This window comes from Diplotaxodon limnothrissa, linkage group LG19 (assembly GCF_057381915.1).
Source record: "Diplotaxodon limnothrissa isolate DT_005_m linkage group LG19, D_limnothrissa_male_GT1.1, whole genome shotgun sequence".
In the NCBI taxonomy this organism is placed as follows: Eukaryota; Metazoa; Chordata; class Actinopteri; order Cichliformes; family Cichlidae; genus Diplotaxodon; species Diplotaxodon limnothrissa.
Window position 1 is genome coordinate 22,833,317 of NC_140614.1, and position 16,695 is coordinate 22,850,011.

The 16,695-nt window shown below is 40.4% G+C and overlaps 1 protein-coding gene across 1 annotated transcript in view; it reads left to right on the top strand.

Annotated features, from left to right (window-relative positions):
* The window catches only part of mta1 (metastasis associated 1), a 49,433-nt gene extending 33,012 nt beyond the window's left edge, over nt 1-16,421 (top strand). The window contains exons 5-19 of the mRNA XM_085343503.1: nt 1,704-1,830; nt 3,738-3,801; nt 4,252-4,369; nt 5,499-5,601; nt 6,929-7,028; nt 7,434-7,622; nt 8,753-8,827; nt 8,996-9,054; nt 9,332-9,486; nt 10,098-10,249; nt 11,386-11,575; nt 11,685-11,774; nt 11,925-12,080; nt 14,638-14,786; nt 16,369-16,421. Coding sequence (XP_085199629.1) covers nt 1,704-1,830; nt 3,738-3,801; nt 4,252-4,369; nt 5,499-5,601; nt 6,929-7,028; nt 7,434-7,622; nt 8,753-8,827; nt 8,996-9,054; nt 9,332-9,486; nt 10,098-10,249; nt 11,386-11,575; nt 11,685-11,774; nt 11,925-12,080; nt 14,638-14,747 — 1,688 coding nt within the window. The 3' untranslated portion in view covers nt 14,748-14,786; nt 16,369-16,421. The remainder of the gene's footprint in view (nt 1-1,703; nt 1,831-3,737; nt 3,802-4,251; nt 4,370-5,498; nt 5,602-6,928; nt 7,029-7,433; nt 7,623-8,752; nt 8,828-8,995; nt 9,055-9,331; nt 9,487-10,097; nt 10,250-11,385; nt 11,576-11,684; nt 11,775-11,924; nt 12,081-14,637; nt 14,787-16,368) is intronic.
* The last annotated feature ends 274 nt before the right edge of the window (nt 16,422-16,695 follow it).

Genomic DNA, 16,695 nt, shown 5'->3' on the forward strand with positions numbered 1-16,695 from the left:
AATGTTTTAGTACAACTTTGGTTAGCCGCACTGCTTGATGGATTGTCAGAGCATTACGGCAAGCTACATTGTAGCCACAGCCACCCTGGGGTGCACTGACAGAGGCGAGGCTGCCGGACACTGGCGCCACCGGTATACGATATCGTTTCTATCGTATATCGTTTCTATCGCCCACCCCTAGCTCACACCTATGGCCAATTTAGAATCCCAAACAGGCAGACACCAGTTGCCCAGCAGGTTTGAACCCAGAAACATTCCAAAGCATTGATTTTGCTTATCTGGACCTTGTGTTTTTAGTGGGAGAGGGAATTTTAAAAATTATGTATTTTTTGTGTGTGTGTGTGTGTGTGTGTATATATATATATATATATATATATATATATATATATATATATATATATATCCTGGAATACTTTATCTTTTTGCAAGTGTAGTACAAAAGTTGCAGTACAAATTTTTTTTTGAAGATTTTTAAACCCAACAAATTGTTTTGGAAACTTATCTTAATATTCAAAAATGCAATTGAAACAATGTCCATCCATGTATGCATCCACCAGTCTTCTTCCACTTATCCAGTTCAGAGTTGCAGGAGGGCTGGAGCCTATCCAGCTGCCATAGGGCAAGAGGCAGGGTGTACACCTTGGACAGGTTGCCAGTCTCACAGGGCTAACACGGAGATTACGAAACCATTCACGCTCACATTCACACCTATGGCCAGCTTAGTATCACCTGTTAACCCAACCCCACTAACTGCATATGTTTGGACTGTTTTATTGATCATTTATGGATGGCTTCAAATTTCAAAACAAACAAAAAACCCTTTTGTGTTTCTGTTCTATATTGACATCAAAGATTTAACATCAGAATCTCTTTACAGGTGTATATTTTCTGTAATTTTTCTCATGCTCTTAACTTTTGAATTACATTTTTTTGCTTAAAAATACAGGACATAACAAACAGCATATCAGAAGGGCATTAAAAGCATGAACAGTCCTAAGGTAACAGCGATACCTGGGATGTTGCAGGATTTGAGGTGAAATAGACTTAAAAATTACTTCTTCTGCTATTCGTGCACAATAAAATCCAAACCCTTTTCTGCATCTGTCTCTCTGCCTGCTCCACTTTTCTGTCACTCAGACGATTGTTTAGGCTAACTCCTTACGCACACAAACAGAGCTCAAGGTCGCGGCTGCACAGAACGAGTGCACACACACAAAGAAAGTCTGGGTTGAAAGATTTAAATATTTATCATTGTAGTGATTATTTTCTTATTGGATTTTATTGATTCTTGATTATATTTTGATTAGATTTCTGATTGTATTATAGCAGGAATAACTACCAACAATAGCACATTAAACTGTGTCACTCTGTGCTACCTTACACCCTCAAAGGCTGGATTGGGCCTTTTACTTCACTTTTTGTAGAGCTGAGCCAAGTGATCTCAGTCCACTTGACATCCTGTTTGATTCATACCACTTTATGTAAAATATCTGTATATATGCACAGCTCTCCCTGTCCTTGGGGGCTCCATCGTTGCAGCTCATCAAATGTGCATCCTCTGTGTGGAGTGTGTGGCTTCAGCCGATTCACTTGCCATTCTCACTTTTTTTCCCCCCCGCTTATGGACTTCATCGTTCTGCCTCATCTAAAGTACTTATGTTTGACACTCCTCCTCCTTTTTTCTTTTCTTTTTCTTCACCTAGGGGAGCTGGAGGAGGAGATGGAGAATCCAGAGATGCGGGATCTCCCGGAGAAACAGAAACACCAGCTCAGACACAGAGAGCTCTTCCTTTCTCGCCAGCTGGAGTCTTTACCAGCCACACACATCAGGTACACTTCATTTGTGTCACAGGACTAGATGCTTTATTTACCTTCTTTTTGTGGGACTTGCTTGTGCAACTTCTAAACCCACCCACCTACTTGACATTCTATTTTGGTTTCAAATACCCATCTCATGCTGTGACTGAAGTTCTGTTCACTAAATGTTTCTTCATCTTTTCATCCAAATCTTTTGGGTTACAGTTGATTCAACAAACCCAACTTTTTCTCCAAACAGAACATTTCTGATGAAATTTTCCTAGACGGTACGGGGTCGGTGAAGAGAAAACAAGACAGACAGAACCGACTTGTTTTTAGAAAAAGTAGTTATAAATTTATGGTAATAACAAGATGGAAAAAATGGCAGCTCATTTTTTGTTTTGTTGTCTTTTTTTTATGAATACTATCAGGGATGAATGCTTTGTCGTTTTTCTGTGTTGGCTTCAAGCCAATAGGGGGTTAATAAAAATTGGTAGTGGTTAGAAATTTTCAGCTAATGAGCAGTGGCTTAATGTAGCATTGATACTGTAAATGAGTAAAAATTTAGGCTGATTAACACCTCAGTTACGCAGGCCTAGAGACCGGTTAGTAACCATCTGGCAACCACCAGTTGTGAGGGGGATAAAAAATGTGTATACCTCCAGTGGCTGCAAGTGATTGCCGGAGACTGCTCTTGTGCGACTGCAGCAGTCTGCTAGCGACCGCAGAAATCACACGGAGGTTTTTGGTGCAGCACCTTTTTGCAGCCAGTGTAGGTCAGCAACCACTTGGACCAGATTGAGGAACATTTGTTTTCCCCCCATGTCGAGTGATTTGCCAGATGATTGGTAACTGGTCTCTGGGCCTGTGTAACTCGACCCTAAAATTTAGATGGATTGCAGCATTATTGACTGTGAATCACCTTTTGCTTAAGTAGGAAATTTAGATCAAGTGTAGGAAAGGTGGACTTAATCACATCACTAATGCAGTTTACGTTGTTTGCATTGATTAATAAGATAATTTTCGAATACTAAAAAGCGAATCTTGATGGCATCATAATGTTAAGACCTACAGTATAACAAATATTTGCAAATTTCTTCTGATTATTCCCATTTCCATGTTGCAATTTTTTATTTACATGCATTGCATGGACTCATTTATACTGTTATAATGTGTATTCATGCTTTTTGATGCAAATACTGCAATTTCCTTGATGTCACATTGCCTGCTATACGTGAAGCTGTGCTGGCGAGAAAGACAGACACAAAGTAATCCACTCATATGCAGGGTACACGCTGAGCAGTAAATGTCAACAGAAAGCTGTTTCTAGATATAAACCTACCTCTGCTCATCAGTAAGCTCGAGGCAAACCTACCTAATCATTAGCATATTATTACTTGACATTCCTGAAATCACAAGAAGAGCAAACTGACATCTGCTCGAATAAAAATGCTCTGATGAGCAGTTTGTTTAGTGAGAATTCAAGCTTGATTAAGTTTTCTAACTTAACAGTGTGTGGCGAGGTTACACAGTGTGCTTGAGTTTATTACCCTGCCAAATCGTATTTGCTTCAGGCTAGAGAGGTATGACTAATTAGCTGGTAAATAATCCCAGTTCAGACTGTAGCAGTTTGGGGACAGGGATGAGTGCTGTTGGTGTCAACACACGGGACCAGAATTTATCCCAAAAAAACTCCAAAAAACCAAGCTGGGCAAACTGGACCTGAATCAATACCATCATTGGAGATTCTGAGCTGTATCCTACATTTCTCTTGCAGAGTATCCCATGGACTTTAAGCCCCGTCTGCTTTTCAATGTTTCACATGTCAAATATTGGCTCATACTTTTCTCCTCTATGACTTCCTCCTGTGTCTTTCTTAATTTTTTTCTTCTTTCTTTTTCTCTCACTTCTTCCTTAACTGTGTTTCTTACATCCTTCAGGGGAAAGTGCTGTGTGACGCTGCTGAACGAGACAGAAGCCCTGAAGTCCTACCTGGACAGAGAGGTACGTGGTCATGATGGAGTCTCAACTGTAATTAGGTTTTAGATTTCTGTGTGTGTGTGTGTGTGTGTGTGTGTGTGTGTGTGTGTGTGTGTGTGTGTGTGTGTGTGTGTGTGTGTGTGTGTGTGTGTGTGTGTGTGTGTGTGTGTGTGTGTGTGTGTGTGTGTGTGTGTGTGTGTGTGAGTGAGAGAGAGAGAAGAGGAGAGTAAGAATCTTATGAGTTTAAAGATTCTTGTTTCCAGATGAATTATTCAAGGTGTTGACCTAGAATGTTCTTTTCACGTACTGTAATGAGGAGACGAGAGACTAGGAGAGGGGGGAAATACACAGACACAAACACACACGCACGCAGACCAACTGATACACCCCACTCTTTCGCCTCTCCGCTCGCCCATCCCGCTTCCTGTTCCTTTCATTGCATCCTCACACCTTCCTGTCATCTGTATTTCCCAGGATGCCTTCTTCTACTCGCTGGTATACGACCCTCAGCAGAAGACCCTGCTGGCTGATAAGGGGGAGATCCGTGTTGGGAACAAGTACCAGGCCGACATCACCGACCTCCTGAAGGAAGGTACGTTGTGCTTAAAATTTTTGGCTGCTTTTTAAAAATGACTTATTCGCTTAGAAGCACTGTATCCATTTTCTGCAGGGCACTTTTTACCCTGCAGTGGACTGATTATTTTTTTAGCAATATGTCTGCATTAATGGGAAAAGTTTAACAGTCTGAGCCACGACTGTCAAACTTTTTAATATTTGTGCAACTGCTCAAATTTCAGGAACATGTCATGAACTTTTATGACTTTTCTGCCTTAATACACCACTTTTTTTTCCTCTTTTCTGTTACGAGTAAAGTTGAGAGAACAACCAAGTTGGGTTTCCATGGCAATCACACTGTGGACTAACAATGATTATACATAATCACAGCATTTGAAATAACAGTTTATTGCATTCGTGTTGCACAATTGATGACTTTACAGTCACCCGCAGAGAAGACAACTGTTCATAACGCATCCCAAATCTGACATCAAAAAAGCTGTCATTGAGGTATACACCCACGATGAAATATAATAGGTCGTAAAGTGTAGCAAAATATTTGTAAGCATTCATTTTAATAACTGGGACTTGACAGTTTTGTACAAACTGTAATGTTTTTAAATCCAACTTGTTAGTAACACAAATCCACTATTATTTCCATTTAGATGAGCAGAAGGATATTTTCCGGGCATTCTCTGCCAATAGTTTGTAAGGTAATCATTAATCAGGTAATCATTTTCAAATGTGACTGTTTTTCTGCCAGATTATGGTGTTTTGCTGGCATCCTGTGTTTTGCCAGAATTTTATTCTTAGCAGGTGGGATGCATCTGAAATTGCAATTAAAGCACCATGGGACACTAGGCTTGCTAATTAAACCCATGTTAATGAAATTCTTCTACATGTGTTAGAATCTCAGGCAGGCTGGCTCGTTGGTTGAAGGCTGGCAACTTGACAGAGCCCACCTCTTCAACTCTGGGATTCATTAAAGCCCCACACAAAGCAGGATTTATTTATTATTTTAATCTAAAAGGAAAATTGCAGACAATTGAACTTGAGTTTTTTGTGTTTGCTGTTGTTTTTTCCCCCCCGATAAAGACCCATGGCAATCTTGGAGAGCATTAAAAATGGACTTGCATCCACATTTGTTTGTCTTGTGGTGCATTTAGGTGAGGATGATGGCAGGGACCTGGAGAAAATGGAGGAGAAGATCTGGGACCCCAACAGCTCACTGACAGAGAAACAGATTGATCAGTTTTTAGTAGTAGCACGGTAAGTCAGCTCAGACATGAAATGTATAACAATAACAAAAACAAATCTGATTTTTGTAATTTCTTTCAATTTCAGAGAGAGTTAGTTGTAAAGTTAGTTATGCTAAGGTAAATTTGCCTCACTTATTAAAAAACTGTGTCAAGTAAACTTAATCCATCCAGTCTTAGAGCCGTGATGTCTGGCTTTTATTTGTGTGCATCTAAAAACAATTATGACAGTTATTATAAAACACATGCATACTTTTTTTTTTTTTTCAGGGAGTGCACTACATTTAATCAGGTGTACTTGAATCCGAAGTGAATCCAAGAGCTAGTCTAAAACTTCCTAAAGGTCACTAGAAAGGTCAAGGCAAGGTTAAAAAAAAATAAAAACACCCATCATGCTGAACGGGCATTATGGGGTGCCATAAAGACGTTTTTTGAGTCATTAAATTTAAAAACCTCACCTCTTTAAATTGTTCCAATTTTCTCTTTGACATCATGTCTTTGTGCACATCTGGACCGGTTCCAGCTCAGCTGCTATTTTTACATCGCTTCCTGGAAGTCCGTTTCTGACTACTTGTATGGGCACATTATTTTACCGTGGAGCTCTGACTTGCCAGAGAGCAAACATCAATTTCTCTGTCAAGCTGACCCAGCCCAACCCCCATAACTGGTGGAGAGAGCGAGGGCACATCAGCGAGGAGTGGCACCAGAAGCATGCTTGTTGTTGTTGTTGTATTTTCTGTCCTGAGGTGGTTGAGGGAGAAGATTTACAACAAATGGTCTCAACTACGGCTCCCTGAGACTTCATTCTATTCCCCTTTATGTAATTCAAGTTGAGGAGTCATTGTTTTTACACAGCTGAGCAGATCCAGTGCACATTATGGACACACAAGTGCAAGTAATCTGAGTGGGACTTGCAGGGAATGAGAAATAGAAAATAAAATAGCCGCCGCACTGAAAGCGGCGCACTGCTGCTCAGGAAGATTGAAGATTTAAATGTGGTAGAACTTTTGATTTGTTGTGAAACGCTATGATTGCACCTGGTAAAGATGCTGCAGTTATTTAATTCTCAGCGTGAGAGAAAATACATGAATTCACTAAAACTAATAAGTACTACAAACCTTTCCTAAAATCTGTGAATATCTAGTTTTCAAGCCATATTTGGTTGCTAAGCAGTTTTAGCCTGTTGAGGTCTAAATTTGCTTGAGGTGCATTATCTGTCTGACCACACTACAGACTTGAATATTTTATTTGGAAGAACCAAAGTTAGGACTTTGCTGATATGACTTCCATGTTTGTTCTGTAAAGGGAACTATATCAGTAGTTTCTCATGTGTCCCACAGGTCAGTAGGTACCTTTGCCAGAGCTTTGGACTGCAGTAGCTCTGTCCGACAGCCCAGCCTACATATGAGTGCTGCTGCAGCCTCCAGGGACATCACCTTGGTGAGATAGACATATATATGATTTGATTTAAACTGTTAACACATGACATGTGAAAGGTGTTGTGGAGAAGGAGGACTGTTAATCAGAAAATCCTTGCGCGTGAGTCTGTTAGTGATTGTTGAAGCCTGTGTCTGGTTATCCTTAACAAGCATTTGGCCCCAAAACCTAGCCAGCCTAGTGTGGGTCTATTCTGCCCTAGATCCTTTCCTCATATATAAAACATGGATGAGAGCCCTAGCTACCCACATGTACACAAACACACATGCAGACACACAGAAACAGCTCAGATACTCTCATGGAGGCTGTGTCTACACACTCTAAACTGGTAAACTATAATCATATAGCTGCAATGAAATGCATGATTGGTTCAACTCATGCACTGACATGGATTTGTCTTGCATTTAGTTTCATGCCATGGACACCCTCCATGCTACAGGCTACGACATGACTCGAGCCATCGCAGCACTGGTTCCTCAGGGTGGACCCGTCCTCTGCAGGGATGAAATGGAGGAGTGGAGCGCCTCGGAGGCCAACCTCTTTGAGGAGGCCCTCGAGAAATACGGCAAAGACTTTACCGACATCCAGCAGGATTTTGTAAGTGGGAAAACAGTAGGATTTGATTTTAGGAAACATGCTTTTGTTCTGTCATATTTGTGTGCAGTATATGAAACTACATAAAGACTGTAAGCTGAGAACCGGGCAGACAGACATAGAAGTGCTGTTTTCCACTTTGGGTTTCAAATGGAATAACAAAATGTATTGCAAAGTGTCCTTGGTTTATTTAAGAGCTGCAAATACAGCCACTTGAATTCATTTCATTTTACAGATTTTTCTCAGCTCATCAAGCTTTATAATTATCAACTTATGCAGCAATTTGCACTGAAATTAAATTGTGAATTTTATGTACAGAAAACATAAAGGAATATCCTGGAGAGAGCTCTGGCTGTAATACGTACCCTCTAGAAGTTAACTTGCCAACACCTTTACAGCTCAAACCAGTCCTATGATTCTCCCCATTTTAGACTTCGTTTAGGTGTTCAGCTGATTTTCCTTTTATGCAACTTTCAAGCATAACAGTAGTCTTGTAAAGAAGCACTGTGTCCAGCCCCATGGTAAGAATGAATAGTGAGCATTTTTAAACAAACATCCAGTGAAAGCTGCCTCTTCTCTGCTGAAGCGCCTCATGTTCTTCAGTGCTGAGAAGAGTGGCGCTGCCTTTAGTGTTCTCTCACTGTGTGCATCAGTCCGCCACCTGGTGGCCATCTGCTGTCAGTGCTGCAGACTTTTGTTTCTACTTGAGGTTTTTTTCCAACAACAAGACTACACCATCAGTATGGGTGGGGCCACCACTTAAAGGCTCATATTCTTTCAAACTTCATAGAGGCAATGTAACGATTTAGCTTCAGTTTTTTAATCGTATCTTTACCTTTTTAATGAGCGAGTACTACATCAGGTTGAATGCGTGTGTGTTCCTTAAAATGTGAAAGAAATACACAGATATTTTAGCATTCATAATTATAAATGTCACGAAAGGGAGAATCATCTTATTTGAGTACCAATCTTAATTTCTCAGTTAGTTAAAGTCGTTAATGATCATGTAATCAAGAGTTTCAGCTTTAATTTTACATTCCCTGCCTTCAGCAAGATTTCCTCTCTTTCTATCTGTTCCCATAACATCACCTCAACTAAAACCATAATTATTTTCCTCTTCTGTCCCTGTGTAGTTGCCCTGGAAATCCCTGACGAGTATTATTGAGTATTACTACATGTGGAAGACCACAGATAGATATGTACAGCAGGTAACAACTTCCTTTATATATTTCTTAAGGAAAAAAGAAAACTAAGTGACCCATATTAATTAATTTTATATTTGCATGCGATTCACAAATCTGTTGTTGGTACCTAAAGGTTAGAAATTCACTAGGTCTAACTGCACTTCTCGTCAACAACCTCCTTTTCTGCTCCAGAAACGATTAAAAGCAGCCGAGGCAGAAAGCAAGTTGAAGCAGGTCTACATCCCCAACTAGTGAGTACTTTGATGCAGCATTTTATCAGCCTGCTTTCATTTTCCTACATATTATCAAGTATTAAATCAGTCGATGCTGCGGAGAAGGTCACAGCAACAACTCTGGTATTTTAAAGTTCAGCACTTGTCGCTCATTATACAGTACAAACTCTTCTTTTTATTATTCACAAACGCTCTCAGTACTGGATCAGTGGAACTACTGTCTCTGGTTGCAGGCTGATGAATATTATTTGTTCTCTTGGTGAATGTCTTGTCTCTGTATCTCTTCTTATATCAGTAACAAGCCAAACCCTAACCAGCTGAGTAACAATGTAAAGCCAGCTCTGGTAAATGGAGCAGCGGGTACAGTGGGTACAGCGGGTACAGCGGTCCCAGGACCTCCAGGCTCAGTGCCGACCCCAGGCTTGGGTAGAGCCTGTGAAAGCTGCTACAGTAAGTCATTCTGTTGTGTCCTGTTATTGCGCAAATGCAGTAGCTACTGTCCTGATGTAAGAGTTCTTTCTCCTCCTTAGAGGAAATGAGATTGTCGTGATAGATATACAGTTCCTAATCAGTTTTGATGCGACAATTAAACATCTTTCAGTCTCGGTGTGAAAATCTATTTGCTTCTTTAATTGCGCTCGATAATTAACCTGGTATGGATCTTGGGTGCTGCGTCTGTAGTTTTAGTATACGTGATGACAACATCCTTTTGTACTGATTTTCCTAATTTTTATTTAGCTAGCATCCAAGATCATCAGCCTATGTTGATCTCCATCATCCTTGTCTTCAGATCGGTGTATTTTCAATCTAATACAGATAATTTAAAGATCTGTTCTGTGCTCTTTGTATGCGGCACACATTTGATATTGGATTTCCATAATAGAGAGAAGAGAAAATGGCCTTATGTGCCCTGCAGCAAAGTATTGTTTGAATTATTTTAGAGGCTGTACTTAATTTAACGATGAATGATTAAAGCTAGGGCTTACTACACCCATTTTTGGTTTTTTTGTGATCATCTCTGCTTAGCCATGTGATTTTGTGCTGTGTGTTTGTGTGTATAGCCAGCAGCTCCTACCAGTGGTACTCGTGGGGACCTCCCAACATGCAATGTCGCCTGTGCGCCTCATGCTGGACCTACTGGAAGAAATACGGAGGGCTGAAGATGCCCACGAGGTTGGATGGCGAGAGGCCCGGACCCAACCGTAACAACATGGTACAAGCTCACACACACTCCAGTAGATATTGACTTTGTTTCCTTTCCACAAATAACAGCCTTACTGTCTGCCGGAAACCTTGCAGTTCACCAAAAGTTCATCTTCCAGAGAAAAATCTAATGTTGGTTATTAGTTAAGTTAATTTAGCCTTTTTAAATTAACCCAGTCATTGTATAAAATGAAAATGACATCTGAGACGCTTGAATCAGTATGATATTATTGTTTGGGGGAAAATGGTCCAAATGATGCTCTTTTAAAGCAAACATTTTGTCTTATGACAGTAGGAAAAGCAAAGGTGGAGTTAATCACAGCCCAGTTCCATTAAGTGTCCCAGTAAGCCTCGAGAATGAATCAAAGGTGGAAAGTAGGTCTTTCCATCTTTGAGTGCGGCAACCACAACCTGTGAAAAAGTAATATTTATTACTTCAAGAGAGAAAGTACCACAGTGTCCTAATTTGGGGTCTACAGATGCCAAACACACCATACATCTATGCATTTCTCTTCTTGTGGTTTTTGTCCTTTTTAATAAAGAGCAGTGTATCCTATTTTATTTTAAATATTTTTTATTACAATCCTGTTGAGTTTTCAGTAAAATCCCTACAGCACAGAGCATTCAGCATGCCCAGTCATTTAAATGTGTTGTGCATTTTAAATCTATACCCTTTGAAAGCCTACTAGGAGTAACCCTGAGAGCTCTCTTCTGAACTGAGGGACTTTCTGGCATATTTCAGGTCTGCTTATAGAACAAAATGACTGGGTTTGCATCAGAAATTAAATGAGGGTGATCTCTGTCTGTGCAGCTACCCTGGGAAAAAACAGGACCTATTCTAATGGTCATTGGACCGCAACTTTACGGACATATACTGACGTGTCAGAACTTAACTGTCTTTCACGGGTACTTTATGGGGGGAGTTAAAAAGCACTCTAGGCATCTGTCTTTCCCTTTGGTAGCCATTAAATTCCTATCAGGCAATGATTGTAGTCCAGATGTTTTCCTTGTCTTTAGTCCTGTGATAAATTGATCTCTCCCTAATCCATCATTTAGCATTCAACTGTAAATACACATTTCTACTAGTACAGGCTGTTCAACATTTTGGTTACAAAAGAAGTTTCTCATCCTCTAAACCTTCTCTAGAGCCCCCATGGCCTGCCCCTTCGCCACAGCGGCAGCCCCAAGTTTGCTGTAAAGACCCGGCAGGCTTTTTACCTGCAGACCACCAGCCTAACACGGATGGCACGTCGCACCTGCCAGGACATCATCAGACCTCGATATATGGCCAGGCACCCCTACCTCCCAGTCAACACAGCAGCCATCAAAGCAGAATGTAAGGAACCGTTTCCCTCATGCATAACTATGACATGTTATAACATTTGGGCGCTCTGTACACGTCCTCATATTTCTAATGACAGTGTTGTTTCACTGAATGTGTGCAGGTGCTCTGCGATTACCAGACAGGCCAAAAAAGCCTTTGCCACTGAAACCTGTGGAACGTAAACCTCTGGAGTCTGTTGTTCGGTATTTAGGTGAGATCAATTCGCCACTACATGTTCATTTTTCAGTTTCTAGTTTTTCAGGTCACTTTTAACTGGGTGTGATACCTTGAGCTAGGTATTATGACAAAATGAATTTATTTCCTCTGTCATTTTCTTCATGTGTCTCTGATCATGTTTCAGAAGCACATCCCCGTCCATCCAAGCCCAATCCACCGACTCGCGGAGGGTCAATCTCTACAGGCAGTCTGACACCTATAAAGTCCTCTCCCATCCTCAACAACGGCTCTCCCACCATCCTGGGCAAGCGTACCTATGAGCAGCACAATGGACTGGATGGTGAGCCAGACAGACTAGAAACTTTGAAGCACATATACAATCTGCATGTGTTTGCCTCGTCAGCGTCAAAGAATGTCATCTTCACCGAACTCCTATTTGTCACAACCACCATAGAAGATTATTTCCATCTGCAGTGGTATATATTTGGCAGCATGTCTTTGTTCTTGCACCTCTCCACCCTTCCTCACTGATATGTGGAAAACCAAAAGCAGGGAGAGCAGCAGCGGCATCAAGGCTTTCGTATAGAACAGAGCAGGCTGGGATGGGGGTGGGTTGCAATGTGGCTTGCAGATGTGCAGCATCTGTGGGCAGGCAGAAATATATCAGCATTTAAGTCTGTAAGCTTGAATTCAGCACATGCCCAAGTTATGCTTGATATGTTGAACATTGTTTTGTTTTTTGGTTGTTAAAGACTTGTACCATCAATATGCATTTTAATCAAAATCCCCTTTGTTTCTCAAAATGAAAATATCCTTTAAAAAACATTCAAAGGGTTTTGAAAGGTTTACAGGCAACTTGAATTTGCCTTGGTGTAGTTTGCTTGTCTCATTTGATCAAATTTGGACCATTAAAGAGGCAGTTCTCATGTTTTGAAGTTGAATTAAATAATACTTAATGTATTTGCCTTTTTATTTTTAAAATTCAGTTTTTAAATTATTGCAATTATGTCACATTTACATTTATTATCTCATTATTGTGAATCATTTAACACAGATTATTTAAGCAGAATATAAATCTACACCTGCGACCTCTGCGGCTACAGCACATAGTTACGATCCACTGCCGAAGGGTTAACAGTTTGAGTGGGGCTCTTATGTTGTTATATGTTATTTATTTATTTTTTGGGGCGTTATGTCCCACTTTCTTTCTCCCCTGTGAAATGGGAGATGGGTGGAGACAGACTGGGAAATGAAGAGAGGGAGAGAATGCCAGGGAAGGATGGAAAGAGGAGAGAGCAAGAGGGAGATTGCAACAGGATCCGATCGGCCTTGCTTCTTTAGCTGGAGGCTACGGTCTATGTTGTCATGGTAACGGGAGAAAGGAGGATCAGGAGGGTTCGGTAAGTGTATCCTGAGGGAGAGTATCTCCACTGCTCTATGAGCCCACCTCAGGCCCATGCTGGGATAACACACCAGGAGGAGATCGGAGTTGGAAATCGTCCAGGTTCGAGGATTAGGGATTAGTTTTCATTTGTTTCACTTCCAACTAGCTGACTCAATCATATCAGAGGACAGAAAGGGTTTCTGTTGCATGTTTATTTTCATTACTTTTAAACATCGTTATTTATTTGTCTTATTAAATGACTGTGTTTTGTGGCAGAGTGAAAGGGATCATTTGTGGTCAGAACGCACACGAAATTGTGACCCAAGTCTGCTGCTCAAATTGAGTTTATGGAGCGTCGTAATGAGTTTCAGCTCGTTGTTCAGCTGTTTCGCCTGCAGGTTTACTGTTTTGGTTTACTGTCACGCTCTCACAGCATCTTTTTGGCTGCGAGCAGGCACAGTGAGGAGCTGATGAAAGTAGCGAGGCGTTAACAACCTAAGGGCTGTATTTCCCTTAGGAGCTGGTAGAGACCACAAAGGGGACCAAAAGAGGCTTAAATCTTGACTTTTGTATTTGTTGTCTGTCTAAATGGCAAGTTTGTGTTTGCTGCCCCCAAGTGGTAAAAGAAACTTCTTTCATCCAACTTTGCTACTTATAAAATTTGCTACGTTTTGTCTTGTTTGCTTAACCCAGACAACACTATACATATGGAACAGCCAATTAAATTCTTTAGTATGTTTCTATATGTATGAAGTTGGAGATATGCTGCATCATTGTGAATAGAAGCTTCTACTGTGAGTAAAAAGCTGGTGAAAGGGACGAGTAAAGTCTCCTTCTAGCGTCAAGAATTGCGATGATTTGCTGAAATCGTTTGAGGAGTAGAAAAGTAGAAAGAAAAGAAGAAACTGAGACCACAAAACAGCATAGGAACAATATTATGTAATAGTAGCATGTAAATGCTGAGGAGAGGCGCTCAGACCTCAATGCAGAAATATAACTTCTTACAAAACTTTGTGTCTGAATGACAGTCTGCCATGAAATCTCACTAACAAGTATTTGCAAAATAGCCTTTGTTGCTTCTCTAGCAAGCATGAGTGCATTTAGAGTTTTTAATTTCAATTTAGAACATCAATTAACTTGAATATTACATCATTTTATTGCTACTTTGTGTTGCTGCCAACTAAATGTGAATGTTAATGGTGTTGGCCTGATGGGCTTTGATTGAAGCGTATAAAAAGTAGTGAAGTGGAAGATGTGGAGGCACACGTTGTTTTCTAAAGCGCAGCAAAAATAAGGTTTGGTGTTGTTTTTCCTCTGTGCTGAAGTACTTTAGGAAGCCAGCAGAGGGCAGAAGAAAGCAATAATTTTGTGCAGCCCCTTACTAATAAGGGAGCATCTGAAAATACTGTTGTTTGCCTGTAGACTAAAAAACTAGAGCTGTATTTATTTTAGTTTTCTCCCGTGACATCTCTCATGGTCTTCTTTTTTTTTTTTTTTTTTTTTTTTTTTTTAGGTGCCAAATCCAAAGTATTGGCTCCACAGTGGGACATTATGGCCAAACGAATGAGTGAAGCAGTGCGGCCCTCATCGTCCCTCCAGGACGAGGTACATGAACTGGACTGAGCACTCTGCGGGACAACCTTCACTGCGAACCTCAGTGAGGTGAGAAATCCCCACTTACCCGTGAGGATGCTTATTTTTAATTGCCTTTGTGTTAATAGTTTTGCTGTTCTGTCTAACAATGTTGTTTCGCCAAAAACGAGGAAAGGAAAAACATACGCCTATCCAGCTACCCCTATAACCTGAGACGCTACGAAAGTAAAATACAAATCAAAAAAATCAAAGCAAAGAAAGCATCTAAGGCGCTTGTATCTATTACAACTAGGATACAAACCTACAGATACATTGCTTTGAAGAATAGTGGTGAACTTCTCACTGAGGGAGAAATATGATCAGGAAATCTTTGTTAATGACTGTGTTGCATCACTTCAATGTTTGGTGAATTTAAATCCTAAAAAAAGGCAACAGTAGAAGTCACAGCTGTGTTTTAATGATGAAAGTAAGAGCATTTCCACAAACACAGTGTGAAGAGAGAGGCATTGAGACTAAGTGGCTGTGTAGCCTTAAACTTGGGCTAATAAGGGTTCAGTTTGTTAGGTAACAGAGATTAGACTATGGAGCAATGGAGGAAGGTCATGTGGTCTGTAATGAGTGCATCAGGGTAAGAAGAGAGGCGAATGCACCCATCATGCTTGGTGCCTACCCTACAAACCTGTGAAAGCAGTGCTATGATCAGGGGTTGCTCCATGTGGTCAGGTCAATATCAGCTGACTACCATATACTGAGTGACCAGATTTTTCCCAGCAGTGGATTTTTTTTCTTTCAGGGATATTGGAAGATACCAATGTTAGGATTCATCAGACTCAAATTATGATTAGTAGTTCAGGGAATAGGACTAGCCACAACTAAATCCGGACCTTAAGGCCTTTGAGAATGTTTTGGATGTGCTGGAGAAGACCTCATACAGTGGTCTGACTCTCCCATCTTCAAAACAATCGGCAGCTGGGGGGGGAGGGGGGGGAATGACTCTCCCATCTTCAAAACAATCGGCAGCTGGGGGGGGGGGGGGGGGGGGGGAATTTATGCAATTCCAGATGGAAATAAATGTTCTGACCTGTGTTAATTTTTGTATTTTTTTTATTTTTTGAAAATAAGTTTACTCCAATCAGAACTAATTACGTTCAGTCAATCAGAATTGATCTCCTTGCATAGGAAGGTTGTCACGTCTGCCCCCGATAAACAGGGTTGGAGGGAGAGAAGAGTTGAAATGTAGACTCCTTTTGAATTTGATGTCAATGAAAATAAGGTGCTTTGTAAACTGTTACACTTTATATTTTGGTCAACTAAATAAACTTTCGATTCAGTCAACTATAATCTAAAGCTAAAAGAATCTAGATGCCTAAATGATGAATAAAACCTAATTAAGCTTTGTTGTCAAAATTAACACTGGTTTTGATGTTGCATTAGATCAAAAACAATTTGTGCTTTCATTAAAGGTAAGGAGCAGTTAAACTAAATACTCAGTATTATTTTTAAAGCCAAGAAGAGTTTAAGGGGTATGAAAACTTTAACGTTTTAATGAGAGGTAAAACATTATGGTTTTTGCCCAGTTTTGAGAGTTTTTGCTGTCAGCTGTCATTAACTGTGTGTAAAACCTTTCCCTCGTGTGTTTCTTCCACAGCAGCGGGGGATATGAATTGGATGAGGCTTTTCCCACTATAACCATAGCCGAGGGCAGCTGAAAGGAGACGACAGCATTGGCTACTTTTCTTCAATCAGTATGAGTCTATCAGACTTCTGAAGACTAATCGATCAGTTTGGCTGTGGTCAATCAGAAAATGAGCCTGACTGTACAGGACTGTGTTTATTACTTACATTTCTCGTTATTACTGTCTTTGTAATTATTGTTATTGTTATTTTAATGTTTTTCTTTTTTCTTTTTTTACCAGTTATAACTCAGCTTATTTGTTTGTCGATCAAACGTTGAAACTTGAAGTTTCAAGAAAAATGC